This window comes from Labrus bergylta, chromosome 6 (assembly GCF_963930695.1).
Source record: "Labrus bergylta chromosome 6, fLabBer1.1, whole genome shotgun sequence".
NCBI classification, from domain to species: Eukaryota; Metazoa; Chordata; class Actinopteri; order Labriformes; family Labridae; genus Labrus; species Labrus bergylta.
The window spans coordinates 31,898,015-31,908,797 of record NC_089200.1 but is presented as its reverse complement, the minus strand read 5'-3'; the positions used below and the strand labels follow the sequence as shown (position 1 = coordinate 31,908,797).

General features: G+C 44.8%; 1 protein-coding gene across 5 annotated transcripts in view; it reads right to left on the bottom strand.

The window, feature by feature from the left end:
- Positions 1-2,111: 2,111 nt before the first annotated feature.
- sbno2b (strawberry notch homolog 2b) overlaps positions 2,112-10,783 on the bottom strand; it is a 66,434-nt gene continuing 57,762 nt past the window's right edge. For all 5 annotated transcript variants that reach the window (XM_065956212.1, XM_020652568.3, XM_065956213.1 and 2 more), the window contains 10 exons: positions 10,479-10,550; positions 10,267-10,375; positions 10,107-10,178; positions 9,383-9,526; positions 9,064-9,158; positions 8,412-8,504; positions 8,168-8,299; positions 7,375-7,451; positions 6,640-6,830; positions 2,112-6,445 (listed from right to left, as the gene is read on the bottom strand). In XM_065956212.1, the coding sequence (XP_065812284.1) occupies positions 5,214-6,445; positions 6,640-6,830; positions 7,375-7,451; positions 8,168-8,299; positions 8,412-8,504; positions 9,064-9,158; positions 9,383-9,526; positions 10,107-10,178; positions 10,267-10,375; positions 10,479-10,550 (2,217 nt within the window). In that variant the 3' untranslated portion in view covers positions 2,112-5,213. The remainder of the gene's footprint in view (positions 6,446-6,639; positions 6,831-7,374; positions 7,452-8,167; positions 8,300-8,411; positions 8,505-9,063; positions 9,159-9,382; positions 9,527-10,106; positions 10,179-10,266; positions 10,376-10,478; positions 10,551-10,783) is intronic.

Here is a 10,783-nt window from a genome sequence, read left to right as displayed (position 1 = left end):
TACAGGTGAGTATCACGACGTCATCACGCGAGGGAGCGTAAGTGGCAGGACAGGAAGTTAGTGCTGATAGAAAATGAAGAAAAGCCGCCCCCTAGTGTTGGCTGAGGCACATCCTTTATTTTCTATTACATTTATTTGACTTAAACGAAATACGTCACGTGACGTGAGTTTAATTACGTCACAGTCTGAATTAGACTTTATTATTTATTTTAAATGTTTGTTTTACTTTGAAATCTCAGTGGCAGCGCGTTTTTTAGAATTCTTGAGACTGATGTGAAACCAATAAACTTGATTTTCCAGTTTCTTGTCTTAGACTGTAGCTTCTGTGATTGTTGGCTGCCAGGTGAATGTAAATATAAGTAGAGCTGGGCAACCTTTGAACTTTGACCTCTGGAGAGATGTGCAGCTTTTCTACAAAATAAGGCAGAACACTTCTCAAAGACATGTGGAGGAGGTCAGCTGATCTGAGTTAGTGACCAGTGATAGCTTCCTGATTTCAGTTGCATTTTAATTTTACTTTTCTGGATTTTTATGAATCTATTTAGAGACAGGAAGTGGATCTTGTCAAAAATCAGGGAACGAGAGATAATATGTAAATATTATCAATATAAATATAATAAATATGTTAAAGGACATTAAGACGTCCTGCACTGTGAATATAAAGTCCATGTCTGGTTTATTGTTGCTGTCTTTGTAAAGCTTTTGAAAAATGTTCCATAAATAAAGTAAATAAATATGAATCTATATAAATATGTAAGAAAATACATGTAGAGTTTTCTAGTTAATCCTCATCCATCTAAACTCAGCCCCCAAAATGTCTCTGTTACATCATCTTCAATCTTTAGATTCAGACTGGATCATGTTTCATGTGTTGATGTTTTTAAAACGGTTTCATTTATTCATTCTACAATTTTTTTGTGCCTACATTTCAGTTTTTCTGGTGTTTTGACTGCGACTGCTGTGACGGCATCATTTCCTGCAAAGGGTTAATAAAGTATCCATCCATCATCATGTGTAGCTCAGCGGTAGAGTTGTCGTCTCTCAACCAGATGGATCTCCAGCTGCTGCTGCCACACGTCAGTGTGTCCTCGGGTAAGACACTTAACCCCAAGTCCCTACAGACTGAGCTACTGCTGCCCCAATGTGTATGAATGGATGAGTTAATACTGATGGACTCTTTACTCAGCAGCCTCTACCATCAGTGTGTGAATGTGTATGAATGGATGAGTTAATACTGATGGACTCTTTACACAGCAGCCTCTACCATCAGTGTGTGAATGTGTATGAATGGATGAGTTAATACTGATGGACTCTTTACACAGCAGCCTCTACCATCAGTGTGTGAATGTGTATGAATTGATGAGTTAATACTGATGGACTCTTTACTCAGCAGCCTCTACCATCAGTGTGTGAATGTGTATGAATGGATGAGTTAATACTGATGGACTCTTTACACAGCAGCCTCTACCATCAGTGTGTGAATGTGTATGAATGGATGAGTTAATACTGATGGACTCTTTACTCAGCAGCCTCTACCATCAGTGTATGAATGGATGAGTTAATACTGATGGACTCTTTACTCAGCAGCCTCTACCATCAGTGTATGAATGGATGAGTTAATACTGATGGACTCTTTACTCAGCAGCCTCTACCATCAGTGTATGAATGGATGAGTTAATACTGATGGACTCTTTACTCAGCAGCCTCTACCATCAGTGTATGAATGGATGAGTTAATACTGATGGACTCTTTACTCAGCAGCCTCTACCATCAGTGTATGAATGGATGAGTTCATACTGATGGACTCTTTACTCAGCAGCCTCTACCATCAGTGTGTGAATGTGTATGAATGGATGAGTTAATACTGATGGACTCTTTACACAGCAGCCCCTACCATCAGTGTGTGAATGTGTATGAATGGATGTTATGTCCCGCCCACTCTCTTGTGATTGGTCCCTGTGTTTAATATGATGCAGTAAACAGTCAGTATTTATATATGTTGTGGGTGAACTTTGTGTGACTCGAGCCGAAACATTTCATCTCTTCATCGTGACGTTTCTGTACATCAATGGTCGATGACGCTGCAGGATGAACAAAAGAGTCCATTTCAGCAACCTTGAAGTTTTTATTTGTTTACAAAGTTAAGATTGCATGTTTCATATAGTCCTTCCTTAAATGAGTAGAAAACCTTTTTTTTTTTTTTTTTTTAAGAATTAGTCGAAAGGCACAAATTTTACAATATATACATTTGGATCTAAATTATAAATATATAGAAAACAAAAAAGCACAACCCAGAATAAAAGTGCTGAACACAGTTTCTTGTTTTTGTTGGTTTTTTTTTACAGAAAAAATAGGCTTTGTTTAAAAATACATACAATCAGTAGCATGTTTTTTTGTCTCATTTTTTGTGTTAACAATAAATTATTTGAGTGATACTAACATTGATAACAGAGAATAATGAAAAGGTGGAGAGAGGAGAGAAATGGTTACAGTATACACCGAAAACGACCGACGAAGAAGAAACAACAACCAAAGTCATGACGCCCAATCAGAACCAACGAGGACACAGTCACGTGATCATGCCGTTCTTAGTGCAAACTGAGAAGAAACGAGGAAAAAGGTCGAACTACACCGATAAAAGAAATCAAACAAGCTTCCTAAAGGTCCGAGGGGTCCGAGCTCTGTCCCCCCTCGTGTTGTGGGGTGACACAGACTGGCGAGTGGGGATGTGCCTGACGTGGAATATTAAAGCGTAAAGAGGGAAGCGAGAAGAAGAATCTGTGTTTGCTGTCAGAGAGCGTTATCCAATGAGGGGCGAGGACAGACCCACTGCGCCTGTCAGAATGAACCTTTAGGTGCAAATCAAATTGAGACGTCTGTCGTCACGACAACAGAAAGAATAAAAAGGCGTCCACAGAAACGAGGACGCCGCTTTGATCTTTGCCCTAAGAAGGCATAAAAACATGTTGAATCACGGACGTTCACACACGGACAAACGACGACGCCATCACAGTTAGTCTAAAAACAGAAATACAGCAAGAGTCACAGCACAGAGCAGAGAAAGAAAGAGCACATGTATGGGTTTCCTTTCACCACGGGTACAAGGGGAAGTGATGGCGTTCTGCGTGCACGCCCCCCCCCCCCACACCTTCCTGAGATTGAGTAAAGTTCGGATATCTTCGGGCCCGCGCGACCTTCGGGGGGTGTCCGTGGATCACTTTGGTTATCTCTCTGCAAACTGAAGGTTCACAAGTCAGAGAGACGAGTGGACAAAAACGCGGCGCAGAGAACACGCCGGGCGCTGCACAGCGGTACGGAACAGTGCAATGTGATTTGGTGGCAGGTTGTAGAATACAATTTGTTTTTTATAATAATGTTCTTTTGAAAACTAGAAACTTCCCTGACCAAAAACATCTGAACTATTCTAACGAGCAGGATAACATATGTTCAATCTAAATATCCCTTAAATATAAATAACAAGTATTTTCAAAACATCACGACTGCGCGGCGGCGTTCATGGCGCGACGCTTCCTGTACAGATGCACGTTGACTGAAGGACGATGAAGCGCGACAGAGAGCGGGTTCGCACCGTGCACAGGTGGGAACGTAAACAGTACTGATGCATCTTTAAGGATCACAACTCATGTACAATCGGCTTTTTATTGCTTTGTCATCACTTGAACGTGTCCCGGCAGTTTGTGGTCAACCAACACCAGCGCGTACACACACACACGTACACGTACACGCACACGCACACGCACACGCACACGCACACGCACACGCACACGCACACGCACACGCACACGCACACACACACACACACACACACACACACACACACACACACACACACACACACGGCGCCCGGCGCTCACAGGTGAACTACCTCACACAGTGAAACGATTACGAGTCTCCATGTTGTTTCTGAAGCTCTGAACGCATCGACGTCTGAGAGGAGAAACAGTGTCTTCTCTCCAGACGTCAGGGTGATTCAAATGTCGACTTTCTTTGTGATTGAAGACCTCAAAGAAATGTTTTCGCTGGTCAAAAATCACACAAAGACAAAAGAAACAACAACAACGCACTCGGAGACTTTCCTGAGAAATTCAAAAATCAAATCAGACCAGGAGTCACATCAATAAAAGTTATCGTCAGCTTTATAAAAAATGAGAGATAAAATATTTGGACACCATTTTTAATCCATGCTGAGCAATAATCCGAGCCATACTCTGAACTGACGGGAAAAGGAGACACACACGCACGCACTTAAACACACACTCACATACAGACACTCAGAAGCTCAGACAGTCAGACGAGGACACACAGGCTGATAGAGGCTTCTTCCTGAAGCACATCAAGAGCATAGTGTGACGACGACCGCCGACCAACTGACCAAGAGACTGACCGAGCGAGTGACCCGACGGAGGGGGGACGAAGAGTTAAATACAAATATACCATATTTAAATTAAAACCAATGCTAAAGAGTACAAATCTATACATTAGGCTACATGGATTCTTAAAGACTGCATTTATAGATTTCTCCAAAAGGCACTGTTTGCAACAGCAGACTTTCTCCCTTCATCCTCACTCTAGTGTTCATACAAGCAGGGAGAGAAACACGAGGGAGCATGAAGAAGAACGCAAGGAAAAACGGAGGCATTTCACGGCTAACCAGCGACAGATCCAATGGGCTTCTCTCTTCTCGACTCTCTGACCAACGCCTTGCATACGGCCTCGTTTTTTTAGTCAAACACGCAACGTCCTGAAGCAAAAAGTAACAGTAAAGCAAAAGTCTACAGATGTGGTTTCAAACTGGTGAAAGGCATTTAGAGCTTCCAGCAGCTTCACCAATCATACCTCGTAAAATCAGCAGCGGAGGGTTTTTATTAAAAGATTTCCCACACCTCGGTGTGATGAGCCGTTTTGTTTTGCGACAGCTCCATAAAATACAGTTCTCACATGGTCTTTGATTTCAAACAGCTGCCTTTCACTGCGGAGGACACACTTTGGTGCAGAGATCGGATATGGAGCCCGCTGTCACCTGAGCGGCCTCGAGCAGGTAAACACTACAGGTGGACAGAGAGAAGGGTGAGCAGACAGGCAGTGACGTGACTATAGGCCCTGAGGGAGGAGGAGGAGGGGGGGGGGGGGGGCAGCAGCAGCTAGGAGACTATCTGCTTTAAATGACTAAACGAGTACGCTGTTCTCAGCTCTCAGTCTTGCGGCCGGTACTTGATGACAGACTTGCGGTCCGGCCCGTTCTGCAGCATGCTGTTCAGAGCCTCGCGGACGTCCAGAGCTGCAGAGCTGCAGTGGCCGTTGGGTATAGAATCCGACTGCGGGTGGAGATAAAGGGAGGAGAAGCGAGAGGAAGAGTTGGAAAACAGAGAGGAGGACGAGGACGGGCTGGAGAAGAGGGACGAGGAGGAGGGTGACGTGGGGAGGAGGCCGGACGCGGGCAGGAGGCCGGCTGAGGCGTGGGGCGCCATGTTGTTGGACACAGAAGAGGTGGAGGAGGAGCATGAGGAGGTAGAGGAGGAAGGGCTGGCTTTCTGTGTGGGCATCTGGGGAGAGATAGGCAGGTCTAGAAAATCTAGATTGAAGTCTTGGTGGTGGTTGTTAGCCAGCAGGTTGTGGTTCTGCTGCGTCGCCTGCAGGTGCTGCTGCTGCTGCAGCAAAAGAGGCGTCTGTATTTGTGCAGTGTGCTGGGCGCTCGATGCAGTGTGAGAGATCAGAGACTCCAGATTAAAGTCATCTCCAAATCCAGCAGAGTGTCCCGTCAGACTGTCCAGATTCAGCCCCCCCTCCGTGGTGTCCGGGGAGGGGGAAGGCGTTGAACACACAGTCAGGTCCAGGATCTCGTCTAGGGGATTCTTGGAGGACACGTTGGGAGGCAGAGTGGTCTGATGGAGTGGAAGAGACGGTTTCTTCAGCTGGGAGAACGAGGGCAGAAAGGCCTGCGTGTAAAACTGGGAGCCGAGGCTGACCATGTTGGGAAGGGGCCCCTGGTGGGTCCTGGAGCTGGTGGACGTTTTGGACCAGTTGTTGTGGGTTCTTTGCTGGGATTGGCTGGGATTTCTCTGTAAGTTCTGCAGGGCTGAGTTCTGGGAGGGCTGCTGTAAGGACTGTTTATGGGCTTGTATTCTCTGCAGCTGCTGAGCGATGTTCCCGGGTTGCGACCTCTGGAGAGCGTTTTGGTTCAGTTTCTGTTTGATCTGATTCTGGGCCAGAGACTGGGCCAGAGACTGGTTGAGCATGGGCTTCGGGTTGAACAGATTTGCGAGGAGGTGTTTGTTGTCCTGCTCCATTTTGCGCATGCGCTCCTCGGCCAGCCGCTGCTCCACGGCCTGCTGCTCTCTCTCCTTCCGTCTCTTCTTCACCTCCTCGTCCATCTGCAGCAGCTCCTCGCGCACGCGGGCAACACAGTTCTCCGGGATCTTGATACCTGGGTGTGATGAGGAACACAACCAAGACACAGTGAGCTTAATATTCAGACTTCACATTCATTAAAACAAAACATCACATGAGCTGATCCCCTGTTACCATAACAACAACCCTGAATACAGCTGGCTGATGACATCATTGTCAACAGTGTAGTGTGAATGGCATTCTGAAAACCAAAAGAGGGGTGTAACTCACCGACTTGCTTGTTATGCTGCTTGGTTTTTAGTCGGACAATCTGCAGGATGCTGGAGCTGGTGATGTCCGACACCACGTCAGAGACGCGCTTCCACACGCGCAGCAGAGCGCCACACAACATGTGGTACTGACGGATGCGCATGCCCTGCAAACACTCCTGGCCTTCCTCGATTTTCTTGCATTTCCCATTCCTGCAGGAAGGAGAAAATATCAAACGTGTCACCCAGCACCAGAAAACAGTATTAACTCATCATTCATACACATTCACACACTGATGGTAGAGGCTGCTGTGTAAAGAGTCCATTAGTATTAACTCATCCATTCATACACATTCACACCCTGATGGTAGAGGCTGCTGAGTAAAGAGTCCATCAGTATTAACTTATCCATTCATACACATTCACACACCGATGGTAGAGGCTGCTGAGTAAAGAGTCCATCAGTATTAACTTATCCATTCATACACATTCACACCCTGATGGTAGAGGCTGCTGAGTAAAGAGTCCATCAGTATTAACTTATCCATTCATACACATTCACACACCGATGGTAGAGGCTGCTGTGTAAAGAGTGTCACATGTGAGACGTGCCAGTTTATTACTTCATGACTAGTTCTCAGGTGATCTGCAAATCCCTCGAGAATCACAGCTGACCTTAAAACCAGCTTAATAAGCAGCAGCCTGACTGGATGCATTTAGCCGTTAATCCCACAGGCTGCTGTGGATTGGTACTTACCAGTTGGCATGGCTACACTTCTTGAAGGAGAAGGTGAACTGGTTCTCCCAGCTGTCCTTAGCTTCCTCTGGAGTCACCTGGAACAAACAGCAGCTCAATCAGCAGCGTGTCCACAGTTTGATACACAGACGTTACACAGCTGTACAAACACCACCTTCAGGGAAACTCATATCCACTTCACTTTTTCACTCTCTTATTGTCAACATATGTTTGTTTATGTTAGGAAACAGATTCAGCATCATTTATCAAACTCATGCCTTTCAATCATCATGGTTGTTTGTGTTCATGAGTTTAGGATTCTGTTTCACATTGTTCACCTAAGTGTCCTGGCTCAGTACTCTTAAATGACCACAAGGGGGCATCAAGCACCTATGTATGCACCAGACAGCGAGGCCCTGATACCGTCTCACTCGATCAGGAGCCACTTCTCTACACGGGACCTTCTCATTTTTGATAATGTAAAATCATAAACCTGAAAACTTCAAATCTTTGCCCTGGCTTTTAATACAATTTGAGCTTGATATTTTGACATTTTTATTCATGCTCCTATTTATTGTGTTTTTATTGTGTTTCATTCTATATGTTATCTTATTTGTTGTTTTTACTTAGTGTTTTTGTAAAGCACTTTGGTCAATCAAGGTTGTTTTAAATGTGCTATAGAAATAAAGATTGATAAGATGAAAGATGTTTCTCCTGTATTTCCCTTCAGGACTTATCCATTTTGCAGACACAGATGTATTAAAAACGATAATCATCCAGACGTATCCATGGACTGCGTCTCACTGCTCCCTACCTTGCGGTAACGTAGCTGCAGGTTGTCCAGGCTCTCGGGGTGCGTCTGCTTGCCGATGTTGGGCTTGTAGACGATGAGGTTCTTGCCTCGTCCTTGTTCAGCGAGCAGCACACAGGGGTGATTACCTCGCAGCTGAGGAGACGGCACACAGAGAGGGATGATCATTGACCTGTTGTTAAGCTAACAGCTGCTGTCATGGATTTAAACATATTCAGTCCCTCTTCTCTCAGTAACATGGACTCACCTTCAGGGACAGGTAGAAGCCCTCATCAGGACCGCTGAGCTGCAGTGACCTGTTGTAAGCCTCCTCCCAGGGCATGCCTCGGTCCACACTGATCTGCAGGGACACAAAGATTCACAGAGAGTTTAACACTCAGGCACCAGACACTCTAAACCGGTCCTAGCCGCCGCGCAGCATTCTGCTGCCAACTTTGAAATGTCAAATGTAGGATACCCTGCGGAGGGGGGGTTGTGTAGAACAGAGCGCTTTGAGTTGAAGATCGTAACTTTTTAGAAAGGTGCTGTTGACGCTCATTTTAAAATGTAAGATATCCCTGCTACATATCTGTACCCACATCGTCCTCGCTCCCTGACCACACAAAGTCAGAGCACAAACATCCTCTGTTTGGTGCTCAGAGTGAAGTAAACAATCTAAATGATCAAACATGATGTAACATGACTGTTGTCATAGCGACAGGACGCACGTACAGCGCTTTTCTTCTCAGGACACAAACACTTCATGCAAGCACTCCAGAGTGCACAATGACTCGCCCCCCCCACCCTCCACCCCCCCGCGCTCCAGAGTGCAGCGTGGTACTGTGGGAAACACTGACATACATCATGTTTCATGTCTATGAGGTGACTCGTTGACATTTCTTGCATGAGATCATTCCTACCTTGTACAGAACCACCTGTCCATCCTGAGGGTTTCCAACTGTCAAGAAGTTTTCCTGTTTCTCCTCGTAGATCTTATCGTTACCCGGGGCCAGGTCTGTGGAGACACACGACAACAGGAGCTTTTAAAACATGAACCCAGCCAGACCAGCAGAAAGCACTTTGTAAAGCTGACACATTTAAAGATTTTCTGACAGAGAGATAAAGAAACGTTTGTAAATAATCTAAACATGTTTTTATTAAGTTCCTGTTTGGGACTTCAAGACGTTTAAGTCCTGGAGTCCCAAACTGAGGGGGCTGAGTGAGACTGGACCCCCTTACCGAGGATCCCCATGTCGTATTTGCCCTCCTTCTTGTCCTTCTCGATCAGGTAGTCGAAGTTGTCGGTGAAGTACTGGAAGAGAAAGTTCTGCTTGTGGACCTCCAGGCCCAGGATGCGGTTTAAGAACTTGGTGATGCTGCAGTCTGGGAGACAAAAAAAAAAAAGCAGAGTATTGAATGTTTTTATTTTTTATTAGTCAATTTATGGAACATGTTAAGAAAATATAAACATCCTCAGGATCCATAGCAACAAATAAATAACTGAAATAATATAGTTCATGTTCAAAAGGGATAGGAAGAAGTTAAAACTTCTCTGGTCCTACCCCTTCTTATTTTTGTGCTTTATTATTCGCAGAAAAATAACAATGTTTTCATCAATCAGTATATGATGTTGGACTATTTGGCCAAAACAAATTACGTTTTTAGATAACACAAAATAATGGCAAGAGATTCACCAAGACCATCAAATAACCAAATAGAAAAACAGAAAGTCACTGCTCCAGCTCATTCAATATTTGATTCCTGAAGTTTTAGTTTAAATATAGTTTTGCATTTTTTCAGCTCGTCGTCACAGTTGTTCCACAGACTAACAACCTTAGTTGTTATACAGTTAAGTTTTGCATTAGTTCTGATTGGTGGTTAATAATATAGTAAAGCTAATAATAAAGCTCTCTCTAAAGTCTACTAGCTGTACAAAGACCTGCCCCCCCCCCCCCCCTTGTACCTTTCTCAGTACTGATTCCAAAGCGAGACTCCCGACAGAAGATGCCCACGTTCATCATGCCGTGCTTCATATCTGAAACACAGGGAGAACATTTCACTGTCACACTCTTCCTCTAGTCTGCTGAACAGTTTTCTGATCTGTTACAACAGCTGGAACAAACCTGAGAAGAACAGCGCTTCACCCCCGGGGTAGCCTTTGGGAGGGGGCACCTTGTTCTCTATGTGGCCCAGGATTGCTTTGGTGATCTTATCCAGAGCCTTGGTACCATACTGAAAAGAGAGGGACAGGACGCTTTCAGACAAGAGACCCCCTGAGATGTACTACCGACTCTGAAAGGACAGGACACAGTCTGAAATCTTTAACGTGGCATACCTTGTTCTCAAAGTTGTACTTGCTCAGGTCTCTGGATTCTGTGGCTCTCCGGTCCCCGTGCGTTAGAGCGCCCTGCAAAGTGGATCACACAGAATCATTACTGATATGGACTCCAGCTTTTCGACACTTCGGACTCATCGCTTTCACACCGCAGGTCAGAAATCCTCCTGATCTGAATGTTCACACATGCACTTCACAGCAGGAGACTAATTACTATTTTTAATCTATATTGTGGTTTCTCTTTTTTTTGAACATTTTTATTTTTATTTTTTATTTAAATTGTGCTGTGTTCACTTTTTGCTCTT